We start from the raw sequence: 19,590 nt of genomic DNA, 5'->3' as shown, positions 1-19,590 counted from the left end.
GGCCATAACTTGTAAACTATTCAACTTACCGATTCCAGATTTCGTGTGAGTTATTAGACAGTGATAAGGAATGAGAGGATGCGATGCCAAAACGTTCTGGTAATAATAACGCAGTTTATAAATGTTTAATTCAAAACTCATAAATAAACTTCTATTCCATTTATAACATTTGATCTAATCAATATTTTTTGACGCACGAGTGCTAGTTTTGTAGGTCTTTTGGAGACGAAAAAAAAAGTACTTTACTGTTTTCTCGGGGAAATGGACGGAAAAAAGTTATAAGCGAAAAACGTGAATTTACGTAAAAATTATACAATTAACCACCCTGTAAACAATCTTCCCCCCATTTTTATGACTGCGGAAACTAATATGTTATTGTATATAATATTTAGCATCTATAGTGAAAAATTCAGCTTGCCGAAACAAAAAGTCGCGAAATGGTCATTTTCCAGCTTATTTTCCTGGCCCATCCTATAAAAAAGTTTCATGTAAAAGTTGTATGTTAACAACAAACGAACGTGGTGTGACTTTCGATTTGACTTTCACTAACTAGGATCAACTTAATATCAAATAGAATACGCTATTTTTTAATCCAGCAACGGATACAGCGCCAAATTGACAACAATGCTACCATCATGAAGTCTTTTATTTTTTTATTTTAAGTTAAAGATTATACAAATTGGATATGATAATGTCGCAATATAATATTAGTAATTTTAAATTATGAGATTAATTCCGATTATTATCCTTATAATTACACTGGTAAACACTGTTTTTGTCACACGAACTTTTTGATGATTTTTATTTATTATGATGTACCCTCATTCAAAAATAATTATTATTTTATTTCAGTGACATCCAGTTTTTTTGTGACAGCTATATATTTATTTCTGACCTCATTTACGTGTTTTTGTTTAAATAACTTAATTTAGGCGTATAACGATTGCATTTAACTAACTTACGTTTGTTACATTGTAAATATGCCGCGAAAGTGTTCTAATAACCCAGACAGTTTTTGTTATGTGTGTGGAGAATTTACTTTTATATCTCAGAGTCGGAAATTTACGCCATTAATTGAAAAGTGCTATTTAGACTATTTTGGTTTTCCTGTGCGCCACCAAGATAAATCCCGTGTTCCTCATATATTTTGTGTAACGTGTGTGACTCCTATTAGGTTGGGCTAAACAAGAATCTAGACATCTGCCTTTTAGTATACCAATGATTTGGACGGAACCAAAAGATCATGTAAGTGATTGTTATTTTTGTTTGATTCAAACAAAACGCGTTACAACCAAGTCCAAACACACTGTCCAGTACCCAAACTTTTCATCGGCCAACAGACCAATCCTACATAGTGCCGAATTGCCTGTACCAAAGCCTCCACATCAAGCAGAAAGGCAGGATTCTGTTCCTAGTCCGGAATTTGTTCTTAGTCAACACGATGAGGTATATCAAGAAAGTGACCCAAGTTATGAACCGTCAACTTCAAAAGTCACTACACAAAGAAAGTATGGCCCAGGCGTCAATCACTTACTCCAGGGCAGAAGAATGTTAAAAATGATCCTTTAGTGAACCCTGACGACATACTTTTACCACCGTTCAAAATTTTCTAGGAAACCATAAAGCGGAAAATTGCAAAGACTTAATCAATGAGTTTATAATTTCATACAAAGCTTTGGGATGTAATATGTCTTTAAAAATACATACGCTGCACTCTCATCTGGATTCCTTTCCCGAGAATTTGGGTGCTGTGAGTGACGAACAAGGCGAGAGATTTCATCAGGACATTTCCTTAATAGAAAAGCGATATCAAGGGAAATGGAGTCCAGGAATGCTAGCAGATTACTGTTGGAGACTTAAAAGGGACCTACCAGAAGCCAAACATTCACGAAAATCATAGCTATTTATTGTACATTAAGGAATATTTTTTCTAAGTGTTAGCGATTTTTGTACTTTTTATAAAAATATATGTCTTGATGTCACAGAGAAACCTGATGTGTCAATTTTTTTCCATTGATATATTATTGTTTGGTGGCCATAGTACATTCAAAATTTGGTAAAAGTTTTCGTGTGACAAAAAAAAGTTTAAATTTTGTTGACCAGTGTTATTAGTAAAAAATTCTTATTACGGGCCTGATGACCGCTTCTCTATTCAAGGACACCGAAAATGGCTGAATGAGATCAGGCATATCTGTTTACAAATGCTATGAAAACTTCAAGTCGGCACACTCTAGTTTTTGAGAAAAAAAACATATTAAGGAGAGAAAAATCATTACCAGGAACATTTCTAACTTCTCATATATTTTAAAATAGTATTTGCGGGTGAAGAATAAAATATTTAAAAAAAATCACTCTTCTATTAAACACACGTACCTTCTTTCTTCGAGTTTTTGGTAAGGGTTACCTTGGCGGGAAGGGGACTGACCCCCAGGGCCGCCAAAGGGGGACCATTGAAGGACGCGCTGTGACTGTGACTGTGCTGGGCCGTTCTCCTCTTGACGACCAACGTGACGGTATCGCCGGAATCTCTAAGCACCTGGACAGCGGTAGCGTAGTCCACGTTTTGCAACGATATGCCGTTCACTGATATGATGCGGTCGTTTACTCTATAAAACGAGATATGAAATAGATTATACTCTTTAAATTTTTTTTCAATGCGTTCCAGTAAAAAGGAGATCGTCTTTATTAACAAGACAAAATATATTACTAGCATCTCGTACCTTTACAGCAGTGGTTCAACGAGAGCATAAAAGGGATAAGTTACGAGCCAGCGATTAGAAGAAACATTTGACTCGGTTCATAGAAACTGGATTGGACGTGCCCAAATACAGGGTGTTAAAAAAAGAGTGTAAAATATTTAAGGAGGTAATAATATGAACCAAAATAAGCAGAAAAGTCTCAATAAACATGGGTCCGCAAAGTAACGGTTGCGGAGATATGGAATGTTTTATGTTTTTTAGCCCCTTTTTTTATTTTGCAAAAACGTTGTGTATTTTCTTATAATAGTTGGTTGATGTTTAGTGAAATAAACAGTACGTATTTGACAGTTGTTCTCAGTGCACAAGTTTTCTTTCGCTATGGCTGGTTACTCTAACGCAGAATTAACAGACATGCATTTCATGTATGGTCGTGCTAATGGGAACGCCACCGAAGCGCGACGTCTTTATGTTGACGCTTATCCAAATCGCCAGATTCCTTCACAACGCATGTTTGGAAGAATTCACCAAAGATTGCGTGATACCGGTTCCTTGAGCAAACAGTGCCATTTATCCGGAAGACCAAGGTCGGTATCCACTCCTAGAGCAGAAGAAGAAATTCTAGCACTGGTAGAGCAGAATCCAGGTACGAGTGTGCGGAGAATATCAGCCGAGGTAGGAATTAGTGGTCCTCTTGTTTGGAGAATCCTTCACGAGCAACTGCTTTATCCATACCATGTGCAACGAGTACAGGCCTTAAATCCAATAAATGATCATCAAGCACGTTTGGTTTTTTGCCGCTGGTTTCTACGTCATGATGCTGAAGACCCTCGTTTTCTTGCAAACATTCTTTTTACTGATGAGGCCGGGTTCACAAGAAATGGAGTGTTTAATTTTCACAATACGCATATTTGGGCCGACGAAAATCCTCATGCTCTAATAGAATCTGGACATCAGGCACGTTTTTCATTAAACATTTGGATGGGTATTGTAGGTGACAGGTTTCTAGGTCCTGTTGTTTTACCAAACCGATTAACAGGCGCTGCTTACCTCAACTTTCTGCAGAACACACTGTATGAGTTTTTGGAAGACATTCCTTTGAATCAGAGGCAACAAATGTGGTTCCAGCATGATGGTGCTCCAGCTCATTTTTCCATGGCCGTTAGAGAGCATTTACACCAAACTTTTCCACATAGATGGGTAGGAAGGGCCGGACCTGTTTTATGGCCTCCAAGATCGCCTGATCTGAACCCTCTAGATTTCTTTGTTTGGGGATATTTGAAGACATTAGTGTATGGTACTCCTGTAAATAGCCTGGAAGAGCTGCAGCTACGGATTAATCAAAAGTGTCAAGAAATCCAAACCAAGGAGGGTGTTTTCGAAAGAGTTCGAATATCGTTGAGACGAAGATGTCGTGCCTGCTTGGAAATGGACGGAGGGCACTTTGAACATCTTCTGTAACTTTGTTTTTTGTTTGTTAAAAGCTTCCTTTGTCGGTTTATTCCTAATAAAATAAAATGTTTGAAAAACGAATAGTGGTCCATATCTCCGCAACCGTTACTTTGCGGACCCAAGTTTATTAAGACTTTTCTGCTTATTTTGGTTCATACTATTACCTCCTGAAATATTTTACACTCCTTTTTTAACACCCTGTATGTTTATCGGTTAGCAACTAACATTTTGAACAGTTGTAACATTGAGTATGTATCAATTTTTCCTTTATTAAAGTATCAATTAATGATTATTTATGTTTACTGATTACATTCATTAATAACAATAATAAAAGTAATAATTGAATTGAATTCGCTACCTCCTGTTTTCTACCTCCTTAATTAATTTCGATTTTTGTACGTAAACATACTGACTATGTAGGCAGTGGGCTGGTTTTATTAAAGGCGACCAAATTCCAGTAGCATATAAATGAATATATTTAAATAATTTTATTATGTGTAAGAGTTCCTTTTGATTTATTTTTTACACTATAGTATTTGTATGGATTTATCTTACATCACATATTAATTACACAGGCCGACAAAATTTCAAAAAAAAAAAAATCCAGAGATCAGACACTACGCTTCCGAAGGCATTTGGCGCGCTGAATCCGAATCTGGCCTCAGAATTGATCCATCACCCTAGGTTTCCGAGATATTCTAACCTAAAAGTGCAAAAAACACGTGCTTTTGCTATATTCAAGGTTATGTAACTTGGCGAAAAAATTTTTTTTCTCAAAACTGAAAACATCATTGGAAACGACTATCTTTCCCCTTCAAAACGCATTTTTTTATTTGGAAAAAGCTCTATTTTTCGCGGAGATATCGTCAATTTAAGATGACCAGTATGGCTATATTATTACATCATGGCTAACCCCATAACACTGAGCGCTGCTAGCCCTAATTGTTAGGAACGTTAACCCCAAGCCCTATAACCCCACAACACTAAGCGGAGCGAGCCCTCATCGTCAGGAAGGTTAACTTCAAGCCCTATAACCCAATAACACTAAGCGCTGCGAGCCCTAATCGTCAGGAAGGTTAACCCCAAGCCCTATATGTCTGGAAGGTTAATCCCAAGCCCTATAACCCCACAACACTAAGCGCTGTGAGCCCTAATCGTCAGGAAGGTTAACTTCAAGCCCTATTACCCAATAACACTAAGCGCTGCGAGCCCTCTAAGGCTCGTAGCGCTTAGTGATATTGTGTCGAGCCATGGTTTAATAAGGTAGCTACACTGATCATCTTTAATTGACGATATCTCCGCGAAAAATAAAGCTTTTTACAAATAAAATAATGCGTTTTGAAGGGGAAAGATAGTAGTTTCCAATGATATTTTCAGTTTTGAAAAATAAAATTTTTTCGCCAAGTTACATAACCTTGAATATAGCAAAAGCACGTGTTTTATGCACTTTTAGGTTAGAATATCTCGGAAACCTAGGGTGATGGATCAATTCTGAGGCCAGATTCTGATTCAGCGAGCCAAATGCCTTCGGAAACGTAGTGTCTGATTTCTGGAATTTTTTCCTTGTTGGCCTGTGTTACCATTCGAGTGTTTAAATTGTTGTGGACGAGAATTCTTCGCAAATGGCCCGACTACTATGAACAAAGTTCTTGGTCATTATTGCAGGACAACGGACTGGCATTCAGACATTTTTGACAAGATGTTGTTTGAACATTTTTGCTCTAGCTTCCACATTTGTTTCTCGCTAACGTCTAGGTGTTTCCAAAATTGAAATTGCCCATAAAAGGAGTACGTTATAATTCATTTCAGTGAATTTAAAAAACAAAGTTTTTGAATTCGATTCCAGCGGAAGTTTAAAGACTGTTTTAAACAATTTAACGATCGTTTTCGGCAGTGTACTTTGAATAATGCTGAATAAAAATAAAATAGAAATAACGCCTTATATTTTATTCGACACCAGGCACTAGGCACTGTTTCACTGGGACATAATCTGTATGCAAAGATCGACTTGTACTCACTGCAGCAGCCTTTCAGCGGGTCCAGATGCAAGGACGTCGCTAACGGCTATGCTGGGATCCCCAGATGCGAAATGGGGGTTGTCTCTGCCCCCGGAGACGGCGATGCCGAAGCCATAACCCGGTACTCTGGTTACGCATATCTGTTTGTATTCCCATCCTCTTTCCTGTAACAAAGTAAAAATGGATTAAGAAAATAAAATATGTTTAACGGGTTAAGGTTAACGGTTTTCAGGGGTAGGTATAGAAAATTTTTACCAAATAAGAATTTCTTATTCATGAGGAAAGCGATTGTAGAAAATAATCAACAGTTGTCGTAAATGTTCCGCAGTTAATCGTTTTCGGCGACCGGTAAATATCCATTTTAAAAACGAAAATGACCGTTTAACATTTACCGAGGTCACAGGTGCGTATCTAAACTAGTCGAAGTTTTTAATAGATGCTATTTTTTACTAATTGGGGTCGAATCATCAACTACTTCACATTTTAGTAATTCCACTATACGCGTTATTGTACAATAATATGTACATGTCCGCCTCTGATCTTAAGCTTCGCATCGATCAATTTATTCGATATGTATCTAGCGGCAGCCTAATGCCTGGGCGTGCATTTCACTGTCGTTTGTGCGTGTGTAAGTGATTTTTTTCCGTTTGCTTGGTCGAGTGTATGGCATGTGTTTTTATGGCAGTCTGTTTATTTGGTTGATTCTCGCCACAAAGCCGATGTCTAATAATGAAGTATGATTATTTAAAAAATTCTAGTGACGGCAATAAAATTTTTATTAGAAAAAACTTTTCTAATGATCTTTGATTGTCTGAGTACATATTAAAGGCAATCTAGGTATGGAAGATTTTTAGTTTAAGACTAAATTACATTATTTTAAGCAGCCAAAATGTTAAAGCTTGTGACACTTCGTTTCAAAATGCCATTTGTTTCTAAACGCTTGATATTTATATATAATTATTTTCTGTTAATATAATATTTATTTCATACGCGAAGAAGAGCTGTCTGATGAACCAATCTCAAGTAAAATATAGAAACAGAAAATTCTCTTGGTAGCAGATGTTATTTACATGATTAGTCTTCGTCAAAGGTGATAATAGAACAAACAACAAGAATAAGTATTCTTTGAATGATTATATTCTTTAATTTTAATATATTAGGTATGTGTTTTTATACTGACTACTGAATAATTATTTATTACTACACTAGCTGTTACTAGGTATTGTAGTGGTATAATTCAATAATAATTCAATGTTCGACTTCATTTGTTTGAATTAGCTTAATACTTTTCAAATAGAGTAAAAAATACGAGAGCTAATAATAAAATATAAAGTTTTCAACGCCATTTTCTTCGAAATTAAAACTAACAAGTATATTTACTGACCTGATTTAATTTGGAAGAAAATGGCAGAAAATTTTGATTAGTATTAAGAAAAGCAAAAATGATTACATGTATTTTTTTAATTGTTTAAAGACTTTCCCACTTGGTGTCAACTTTTAAGCAATCATTACACTTATGTACAGGACAAATCAAATTAATTATCACTACAAGTATCTCAGGAATTAACTGAAATGTACTGAAAAACTTTTCTAGACAAGGCAGTGCAGACCTTAATCCTTAGCAACATTTTCGTCTGCCTAAAAAAAATAAAACAAAAAAACGCTCTTTTAAAATTTAGCTGCAAATTTGTTTTGCTTACTTAAACCTTTGTGATGAATTTTTTTGTATTCTCTTCACTAACATAGTTTAATAATACCTTAAATTTTTATGTGGATGTCGTATGAGATTTTGTAAATAAAAAAGTTTTAGTAATTTCTAATAAGTTACATGATATTTAAAGAAAAATTGAAGAATATTTTCAATGGGACAAACAGTTGATTTTTAAAAAAAGAGATTTTTAATTTTTTTCTATTTTCTATACGGGACATAACGAAAATGTTTGGCCAAACTTTAATGGCGAATTCTAAATCACAAATTAACAAAAAGGTTACTATAAATATAATGCTTCTCTTTCGAGATAAAGGGTGTTCAAAATTAACAAACGAAACTGATTAAATTTAATTCAAACCTAAATGAATACTTTATTTCATTCGCGGATAAAGTGGTTACTTGAATTATTGTTATCGTTATTTCAAAAACAACTTAATGTCGAGATAATTACCAATAATTATCTTCTCGTAACATGGCATTGCATTATTAATTTTTGCCATTTATCTCGCAACCGACGCATTTAGGATGAGTCAACATGCAGCAATAATATATATTTAGCGTTCAATGTTCTATTTTTTAAATAATTTGAAATATCTTGGAAGGAAAAATGCCATCTAAATTTAAAATTCCATTTCAAATTTGAATAAAATTGCCTAAACCGTTTTCTTGCCTTTCGAAAATATACAATTTTTATTTTTTTAACTTTAACACCCATTTTTAACTAATTATATTGAGAGAAACAACTACTTTACGGACTACAACCCCATCCAACTTCCTCACCAGGATCTCCATAGGCAGACCGATTTTAAACTTATTAGTTCTCATTAATATGCCATATCTACCAACATCTTACCTACAAAGTCTGTTGAGGCAAAGCACCCGAAAACGATGCGGTTTAGCTTTTTTTTTCAATTAATTTTTGAAGAATAGACTTGCCGTCAAAGTTTGGTCAATAATGTCAGTTACACCCTATATCTACTAATTTATCATTAATTCAATTAGTACTAATGAATTTCTTAAATAAAAAAATGTTTTAAAGGTATTGTGACTATGTAACAATCGGCTTCTTTTAAGAACACTTCTGTAATACCCAAACAAAGGGTCTGCTATCGATCGGTGCCTATACTATTGTTTTATTTCCTTTGTATTCATATGGGTCTTTAACTCTGGCATCTAATATTACATGTGACTTAATGCGGTTGCGATTCGATCGTGATTTGAATTCATTCTCGCAGCGATTAAAGATAAATTAGAAAAAAAAAGAACAATAAACGTTGAATAGGAATGCGCAATAACCTTTTCGGGCGAATATCAACATTATGAGTCTCCGGTGGCATGTCCGACAGAAGGAATATTCTAATTCGCCTCAGAACAAGCGTTTAGCTAAGATGCTTAGATAACGCAGCGGCGTAGCGTTAATTTTTTCAATATTCTAAGTCGGGGAAAATATTATAAAATAATCTTCAATTGAAAGGACAGAGAAAAAGCTTTCCTCAATAAAATTAAATAAAATAAAAGCGATGAAAGTGAAAATCGTCGTTAGAAAAACAGTTGCAATGTCTTTCGAAGAAATATTTCAATAACTTATTTCTTTTTTACATGTAATCAACTACAGAGGCTTCATAAATGTCTACAAGTTACGTCATCGATGAGTTGATGCAACCAACGTTGCAGATCTGGTACTGGTAACGAAATTTTCCTAAATCTTTGCGTTTATAATGAACAATGATTAATGATTCGTTTATAATGAACAATGACAAACCGTTATGTCTATGTTCGAGATAATGCGATCGCTGATTGGTTGAATAGAATCTCGTTTAATGTAATCTTGATCTTGATCCAACGCGAAGGAAATAAAATTATTGTTTCCAACAAAATTACTGGTCACGTGGCTTGTAATCATTTATGAAGGCTGTGTACTTTTTTAATTTTGTGCAAAACCATACTTATCGCATCAACTTCGACGTCACCTGTTACGTGGGTGTTGTATAATAATGAAAACGTAATATTGACAGTTGGTAGAAGGAGCGCAAAAACAAACGCTTAGGTAAGGAATTCTGGAAGGAAGCCTAAATTGTTGAAGTGAGAATAGTGTGGAGATAGGAGTAAGACGATCGGCGGGCAGTGTGGCAAAATAGTGAAAAATCAGTGTTTAACCCGTATTAATTAGCACTCGTGTAATATTCTCTAAGTACTTTGTTGTTAATTGTTCTATGTAATCTTATGATTGTGAAGGTTATAGATGTTCAATGATAATAATTCTTTGTATGTTTAGCTTCCATTGCTTTATGCTCAAGGGCATATATTTTTCTAAGGTAAAATTGTTACAATTATTATTAGCGATTGCTCATTATTTATTACCTGTTAAAATATATATATTGTCGTGACTGCCCAGATATTGCAATAACAACTTCTTTGTTTCACATCTAACTTGTTTTTATCATAATTACATTGTTCCAAAAACAAATAGTAAAGCGTTTCTTGTGCTCACTTTATGTCATACGCATATATGAGCTTTGTTGAATTTACTAACATTTTCGCCCGTGAGGAATGAATCTGTAAAAAGAATAATTAAAAACAAAAAAAGAATTGCTAAAACAGATCTTCCGAAATCTCAACCCATAGCTGGATTGCCTCCCATATGGGACTCAAGTACTTGCCGGCTAATTAACACCAAACCTCTTCAGTTTTACTTGGAAGTGTGTATGTGGAAGTCGAGTGAGGTGATATTTAGCGAGACATTAAATAAGTCGGGCGTTATTTATCATTAGCAAAGGATCTTAATTTATGCCTTTTATTGTCGGTTGTTTTGTATTTATATTTGGGTAGTTAGAGCAACAATCGTGGGTTTCTCTGCCATGCTCTTTCCCCACAGGAGCTCTAGGTGAGCCTGGCACTCTCATTTTATGTTAAATTGTTGTTAATGTTTTTGCTGTTTTTTCTATGTGTTACATGTTTGATTTGAAGACTGTTGTACGTAAATAATTAAGTTAGGTGTATTTACTCTGCTTTTGTTTTATAAAATTAAACCATACTTCTCTTTAAAGTTAGTAGTAGCCAGCGCCTTCCGATCAATAAAAAATAGATCCATACAACGTAGGTATTTCTCATGACGATCACATATTTCTGGCCACAACTACGTTTATATTTTTTTTGATCGAACCCGGGGTTGTTATACTACAATTTTATTATTATTGCACAACTATTAAAAAAAAATACCTACAATAATAATGGCAACGCAAGCTTTGAATCATAATAGTTATAGGTATGTTCAATAAAATGGCTCAGTTTTGTTATGAATAATATTTAGTCCTTTGTTAATGATAATTCAAAATGTACGAAAATAAGATAATAAAAAAGCGAACAAATTGGATTTATTAGGAGTCTCAGACAAGAAGATAAAAAATTCTTCAAATTTAAGACAACTGATAATACCAACACGACAATTTGTTAAAAAAAGTCATAATTAAACCTAAACTCAATGAACACACTTAATTTTGACATTAATTTCGTAACGTAAGAGACAGATTTGTACCTACTGGAACAAACCATTGTAGGCAATGAGTAGCAGTGACAATTATTAAGATAAGACAGAATTTGAACGTTAGATCACACCTTCGTTCAAAATATGTCGGTAGATAAATATCCAAAGTAAATCGATTGTCTCACTTATGGCAAACTGACGAGAACTAATAAGTTCGAAATAGGCTTATGTCTGGTTGATTCTACTGACGAATAGTCTTGGTTATTTGCTAGATGTTGCCGATTGATAGGTGCATATTTTTGTTTGTCCACATAGACATCTTGTTTTCCGATGTTTTTATTATTGCATTTTTATTTAAGCTTACAGAATAGTTGTTTCCCACAATATTAGTTAAAAAGTTTATTTCGCTTAGTGCGACTCTAGACTTTCATAGTTCAGTAGTAGCAGAAGTTCAGTACGGGTGTTGAAACAGTTTTTTTTTTAACATCATGCAAAAGGTAATTCCAGTTGTGCGATACAGTATAGCTGTGCTGTTTAATGAAAGACTGATATAAACTAATAGAAGACCCTTTTGTCCCATTCGGTTCGCCAATGAGCTAGAAACTAACCGGCATCTTGCGGTGAACAGCCAGCTTGCAGAAAACAAATAAAGGAATAAAAATGATCGTTTCCAAGGTCAACACCAGAAGTAGCTAGTTTTCGCTCGGTTTTAAAAGTGAGTCCATGTACAAGGTGACACAAAAATTTCTAACTAGACTAGGAAGGCAAGTACCCTGTTTTGTTAAAATAAACAAAAACGTATCTTCAGAAAAACATTTGTCTAGGTTAAAAAGAATGCAGAAATACAGAATCACATAAAAAATTATTATATACAATTTTTTTGTGTAATATTTTAAAGCAATAAGTAAAAGCACATCACCATTATTTTTTTATCTGCTCTGCTGGTATATCACGGGGTTGTATTTTCGCACCATAAAATTGTTCATTGTAGTACCAGGGCTTTAATCAATTTCATTTTATTTAGTCTTATACTATAAATTATAGTCTATAATGGAAAAAATGTGTATATTAACTTATTCGAACTATTTATTATGAATAATACTGAAAACGCAGTTATTGCCGTTCATTAAATTAATGTTACATGCTGATCTTCCTGGGGAGACTTTATGTGGAACCCAAGGAACTGAGAGAAGTGTCAGCAAGGAAGCTTTTGGACTTTGTCAAAAAGACAAAACTACTTGCTGAATAGGACTAGTAGTGGGACACACAATAGGCCTAATTAGGCCGCGGTGCTATGGGACTTATTAGGACCAACCACTAAGAAGAAGAAGAAGAAGAAGAAGAAGTAGTAGATGCTGATCTTAAATTAATTAAATTATTTTACTGTAGACCAATTAGCACCAGAACTAGCCAAAAATGAAACACATGATGATGATGTTCGGTTCTTTTGAGTGTATTAGATTAAAGAAAGTAAAGAAAGAGGTTGGGTTCGTACATTTATTATTTCTATACGAAATAAAAAAAAAGTTCATTGTTTATAGACATTAAACTGGGCGTATCGCATCATATTTTGTAATTTTAAGTACAATTAATTTATTCCCAGATGTGACAAAGAATTATAGCATAACCTTCGCCTTTAACATATTCTGTTAACAAATATGTCAAATTTTTTCTTCTACGGACTCCACTCAATCCAATAATCATAACTACTTTTCTAAATAAAATTGTTTTATCCACAATCACCTTATAATCGGACTTTTATCCAGACATATGAACCGTCTAAAGTGATACTTTATCCACTAGTGGAATAAAGTAACTTTATTTCACTAGTAGAATAATGAAAAAATGATAAATCTATAATAAATCAAATTTAATTAATTTACTTATTAACATTAACATTTACATTTATAGTAATAGACATTTGGTTTTTTGTGTTATCACATTTAACTTCCTTTCCGTTAATAATAACCCTTGTAGCATTGTTGCCATCATTTTCGGAACGCATAACATCTGCCGAAGTTTGTGAAGAATTTGCTCAAGTTACGGATGTCTCTTCTTGTAAAGAACAGCTATATTTTCCTTGGATTTTCCTTGCAATATGAAGTTTGTTAGATATAGACTCCTTAACATAACTTTCTTGTACAGAGGTGCTCTTCCATCTACCATCCCGTTTGATGGTTGTAAGATCAGCACCTTTATTGGCTAATAAAGTTGAAGTGCGCCTCATACAATGGCCAGTATATGCTTCTGGATTTACGATATTCAGGAATGAAGCAACTATTGAGGGCACCTTTGTCCATGTGTTGATTCCAACAGGCTCAATATGTGCTCTTTGCAATACTGCAGTTTTGTTTGCTTTGTATCCTCTCGATTCACTCTTCAAATAAGCAGTAAGCTTGTTATATTTTCCAATATCTGTATTTTTGTAGACCTTTATAGTATACCTTCAACATCGAATACTTCGACCACATAGATGAAATTGCATATTTTTTCTTCAAAAAAAAATATGATAGCATGACTTTTTTCCTTTCATTCGTTAAATTCGGCGAACACTTTTTCATAATGTTCCCTGGATTTCGCTGGCAATGAAAGGAAAATTGCTTCTTGAGCTTCTTCAAAAACAGCCACAGGAACACAATTACTTTCTTGCATAGTACATCCACAGGGAAGACAATTTTTTTAATTAAATAATCAAATGATGCTAGTAAAATTTTCTCATGCATTGATAGATTTGGTCATTTCTCTGGTAGAAGAAAACCCACAATATTTGCAGTCTCTATATAGGAGGATAAAAAAATTTAATCTAAATCACTAATTGTAAAATTATAACGAATATTTATTCATACAACAATAAGTAAATACATAGACAATTTAGGAAAACTATTCCACCGTTGTTAACGAAACATTTAGCTCACTATTTCCAAATTATATTAATTCACGATAATTTTTTTGTATCTATAGGTAGTACTGTTAAAAAAGTGTAATACGAATCCCATCAGCCCCATAATTTTTATTCTACTTGAATCTATTAAAAAAAATGTTACAGGTGTCTACCTTTTTGTCGTTAATTTTCAAGAAAACAAAAATTATGGGACTTTTTTGGGAAATCCACTAACGTATTTTTGTTATTTAAGTATATCACAACTTGAACTAAAATATCTTGAAGATAAAAATACCAATAAATTAGAAAGGATATATCTACATCACGTTTTAACTTTTTTCTTTTTCATCCTATACTCACATTTCTCCTGTACCTCTCAAAAACACATTTCATTTTTAGTAACCCGTCGGGCCATATTAAAAATAAAAACCATACAGCGCCAAATTTACATATTTACGTTCTGGTCCTGTCCTATCCTAGTCGAAGCGCAAAGCTATAAAATTGGATTTGACAGCAACTGTCATCATTACCATCAGCTGAACCGCCGCTCTGTTCAGTCCCCATTAAAAAAGACACGAAGTTCAAGTTCGGTGACCTGAACTTCAGGCCGCAGATGCTGCGGGATGCAGGATGGTGTTCGATTCGATTCTACACTGAGAGAAAGTTACACGTGCTTTGTCGTAACAGAAAAATTGCAATTGCAAAATAGTCGATAGAAAGGTTCTTCATAATCTGAATACCAGTATCCAGAAGTATATTAGATGCAATCGATATTATTAATCGATAATTTTCGAAAAATATGCATGAGTGTATATTAAGTTGCATTGCATATGTTTAAACTTGTATGAGATTTGTCGGTAATAATTGTTATAAATAATGAATTATATGTTGTTGTAAAATCTGTTAAAATGGCATAACTCACGATTTCATGGTCATTTCTTTCTTCATAGAACATGCCTCGTTGATAAATGTACAGGCCATTACGCACGAATAAAATTAAAATCCTGTTTCGCCTAATAAAATATTCGTGTGCTTATACACAAAATACGTTTATAGTAAAAATTAACTACTATTTCATTTATAATACTTGGAAATTTTTCTGACCACAAAAACGAACTAATCGCCCTATGCACGTGCAAGTGAAAATATCTATGCAGAATATACTAAACTATATGTATATTCTTCTTATTTGCACTATATGTACAATAAATTACTTGAAAAATGTGTTTATTTAATCATAGTATTTATATACAATAAAAAACTATCAGAGGAGCAAATAAATTGGCAATTTTTTATCTCTTCCCAAAATATTAGATATTTGAAATGGATTAATGTTATCAAACCGATTAAAGATAACTTTTGTAATACTATTTTTAACGTATCATATATTTATAAATAAAAAACGTTTGCAATTAACAGAAACACTTTAATTATCACAATTTTTTACGTTTGTGCTGGTTATAAAAAAAAATATGAATTAAAAACATAAATAAATATAAATTTACATAAATTAATTTAAGATCCTGAAAATAAAAACTTATTCTGATTTTTTGCAAACATCCTGCAGACAATAAAAAATAAATAATTAATTTTAATAATATATAATTGATTACGAGTATATTGTCAGTAATTTCAATCGAATCACTGCGTTTAGTTTAATTGTCAGGTAATATTTAAACTTCTTATTAATTCTTTGAAATCAAATCACTAATACGAAAAACCAGGTTGTTTCCTAAACATTTTATTTTACATATTTAATTTTGTATAATTTTATGAAATACGTTTGAATTATCTTCAGAAAATTTATTTCCAGGATAATTTTATGATTACAATGAGTGGTAAAGATGTATTTTGCAATCTAAAATTATTTTCAAACAATTTACTATCAATTTAGGTATACCAAATTAATAAGCGATTATTTGTGAAAAGTAGCCTAACCGTTCATTTATAAACTAATTTTTACTGGCTCATCCGACAAATTTCGAATAATGAAAGAAAATATCTTGACAATTGCATTCCAATATAACATTTTAAATATGAAAGTGTTGAACTTGATTCTTAATTTTATGTTTGTTTTATTATTTTTGACTATAATTTGTCCAATACTATCTAAAATTTTATATTTTATCCACTGTTTTAACAATATACTGGAATAAAAATTGGCCTGTCTCTTTTTTTTTGTTTATATTGATGCATATTTACGTAAAATCACTTGAAATCACTTTTTACTAATGTTAGGGTGTTAGAAGTTTGACTGCCTTAATTTTAATCTCCTACTTGATGTAAAAAGTTCGATTAATTAAGGAATATTGACATAACTGCGTGCATATGATCCCATAAAATACAATGTTTATCAATTTTTTTTACTTATTTATGCTTAATTCCAAAAAATAATTAGCGTTGTAATAAATTTAATGTTCGATAAAATTCATATCGAGCAATGTGACAACGGCGCAACGAGGTACTAAGGTGTCCAGCAATACGTAATTCAGTTGGTATCTGGATTCGACCGTATCGGAGTGTTTTTTGCGTGCCACTATTTCCTTTTCTTGAGGTGCGAGCGCGCGAAAATCGGATTCGAAGGTGTTGCGCGTGCGTCGAAAATGGTGGTGGACATTTTGAGCATATGTTGAAGTTCTTTTGTGCTTGTGTGTTTAAAACTTACTGAATTTTGCTTTTTGGTAAGTACCTAAATATTTTTAATAGGTATGTATGATTATTTGGACGACGTGAATTTTTGTATACTTTAATTGCATATTTTTCAAATACGTAATTTCATTAAAAGTTAAGTTCCTGATTTAATAGATTCATAATTACTAAAATTCGATACATTTTATTTTATTTATTTAAAAACTGGAAAACAATTGTCTTGAACTTTACTAAAAGTTTGACAATAATAGTTGTTTACATTTTTTCCATAGGACAAGTCTGCCGCGTGTACACGTGGTGTGCATCAGCAGGTTAAGCGCTGTTGTCACGTTGTGATGAAACTCCCCAATATTAGCACTCACTGCATTTTGAAAATGTTAATCTTGCGCCCCTGTAATATACAACTTTTTTGTTTATTTATGATTATTTTATCTCATGCTGAAGTAATGGCAGACAAACTTCTTACACCCTGTATACGTAGTTATGGCTCCTACAAAAACTAAAACTCCTACAGTCACGGGAGAAACAGTTTTCTATATTTAAAAACATTTGAAAAAGTTTACATACCATGTTTGCGTTTTCACTCTCTTTTTACTTACTATCGCAACCATCACTCCTGCAAAATCTCACAACTCTTACATTATATTACATAATTGCATTCACGAAAGAAACATTTTGCTCTATTTTAAAATCACCTTACCAACATACCAACATGAATGCTCTCGTTTTCACTATATTTTTACTAACGTTTCGAATCATATCCGCAACTCTCACGCCTAAAAAATATTACAGCTTTTCCTCTATTTTAACATCACTTGGTAAAGGTTACATACATACCAACATAAACGCTCTCGTTTTCGCTCCATTTTTACTAATGTTTCGAATCATATCCGCAACTTTCTAGCCTATAAAATCTCACAACTTTTACATTCATGAAAGAAACATTTTTCCGTTTTAAAATCACTTGAAAAAGTTTACCAACACGAATACTTTCGGTTTCATCTATTTTTACTAATGTTTCGAATTATATCCACAACTATCACTCCTACTTAATATCACAACTCTTACATTCATGGAAACATTATTATCTCTTTTAAAAACACTTATAGCAGTTTACATACCAACATGAATGCTTTCCTTTTCACTCGATTTTTTTTACTAATGTTTCGAATTATCACTCCTGCAAAATTTCACAACTCTTCTTAAGAACGGTTACACCCAAGGAACATTTTTCTCCGTGGCGCCCGGTTTTCAAGACGCTCGCGACCACTTCTACACACTTTTAAAGATCCGCGTGTAAACAAAACTATTATTTAGGCCACCGCGTACCATTTAGAGGACAAGACCGGCGCGTCGTCTGATCCAGTCGGTGGACGGCAGACCGGAGTCGGCAAGTCGCGCGAGCCACTGTAAGTAATTAACTAATGAAATGACCGGCCGTCCCCTGATAAAACGGCAGATGCGATCGGGCCAAAAGCAAAAAAATAAATTCTCATTCATTAGAGGCTCGGACGGAGCCACTTTGCGTCGAGCGATAACGCGGGGACCGATGGAGAGGAAAAGGACATTAAATCGCAATTAAATAATTAAGGGAAGAACGCTTTTATTTAAAACGAGAGGTACAGTCATCGACTGCGCCTTATCGCGTGGAACTGTTACTTTTATTTGCGGTTTTAAAATGAATTTTCAACGTAATGTTGCTGATGAGATGATTAATATCTTTATGGCGGTTTTTAATTGCGGTGACGTTACTAATAGCATAATGCACAGGGTGTGGCAGAAAAGTACCACAAGTTTAATAGTTGACAGAACATAATATAAAAAAATCTAAACCTAGTATTTTGTTTTTGAGATTCATAGCATCAAAGACGATTTTTTAAATCCAATTTCCACATCTTAAAATTTGGCAACATGGTAATGTCCCTGGGGCAAACACAACTAAAATATCTAGATTTTTATAATTTTCGGGAAAGAGTAAAGACTTAGTAATCTCACAATCCTTTTATTTGTAATGTTCAAAAGACGACTAGTTTCGAGGTCTACACTTTACACCTCATCTTCAGGTCATAACAAGGTTACAAAGTTAATTTTTGATTATACTAATGTACACAATTTTTTAGAAAACTTTTTCAAATTAATTATTATCAAGTTAATCAAAGAATTAATTTTAATTTTTAATTTTGAACCTTATCTAAGAATAATTATTTAAGTTACTATTGACAAATATTAATTTTAAACTTTTCTAAGGATAATCATTTACCTAAGTTACTATTTTTTACAAAACTTTTACAATAAATTGTAATATTAATATCGAGTTAACAAATGAAACTATATGTGCATACTTACATATCACATTTACAAGGTCCTGTCAAAATTTGGAAAATTCATCTAAATAACCAGTTTATTAATTGTAGTATACTTAATAATATCTTCCTAACGTCTAATTTTAAAAACATAAAATATTTACTGCAGACAGTATACAATACACAGTTACAAGTACAAAATTTTATTTTAAAATGAAATTTTATCTGAGAGGAATGAAAGCCAAAATTTTTTATAACATTTTTTAGAAGTTGTTTTTTCAATTTAACAAAACGCCATCTATTGGGTAATTAAGAGAGTACCATCTATGAAAAATTTGAAATTGATAAGTGTGAGTCCATATTTATAATTTTCGGGAAAGAATAAAGACTTAGTAA

General features: G+C 33.1%; 1 protein-coding gene across 5 annotated transcripts in view; it reads right to left on the bottom strand.

Annotated features, from left to right (window-relative positions):
- The window catches only part of LOC108906087 (tight junction protein ZO-1), a 159,678-nt gene that overhangs the window by 39,149 nt on the left and 100,939 nt on the right, over positions 1 to 19,590 (bottom strand). For 4 of the 5 annotated variants that reach the window (XM_018709266.1, XM_018709272.2, XM_018709240.1 and 1 more), the window contains exons 2-3: positions 6,167 to 6,330; positions 2,374 to 2,606 (exon numbers count right to left, since the gene is read on the bottom strand). In XM_018709266.1, the coding sequence (XP_018564782.1) occupies positions 2,374 to 2,606; positions 6,167 to 6,330 (397 nt within the window). Of the gene's footprint in view, positions 1 to 2,373; positions 2,607 to 6,166; positions 6,331 to 18,012; positions 18,459 to 19,590 lie in introns of those variants that run through there. The other variant, XM_018709249.2, reaches the window with a different exon arrangement.

This window comes from Anoplophora glabripennis, unplaced genomic scaffold, assembly GCF_000390285.2.
Source record: "Anoplophora glabripennis isolate ALB-LARVAE unplaced genomic scaffold, Agla_2.0 scaffold21, whole genome shotgun sequence".
Classification (NCBI taxonomy): Eukaryota; Metazoa; Arthropoda; class Insecta; order Coleoptera; family Cerambycidae; genus Anoplophora; species Anoplophora glabripennis.
Note: the sequence above shows the minus strand (reverse complement) of the source record. Positions and strands in the feature narration are given on the sequence as shown.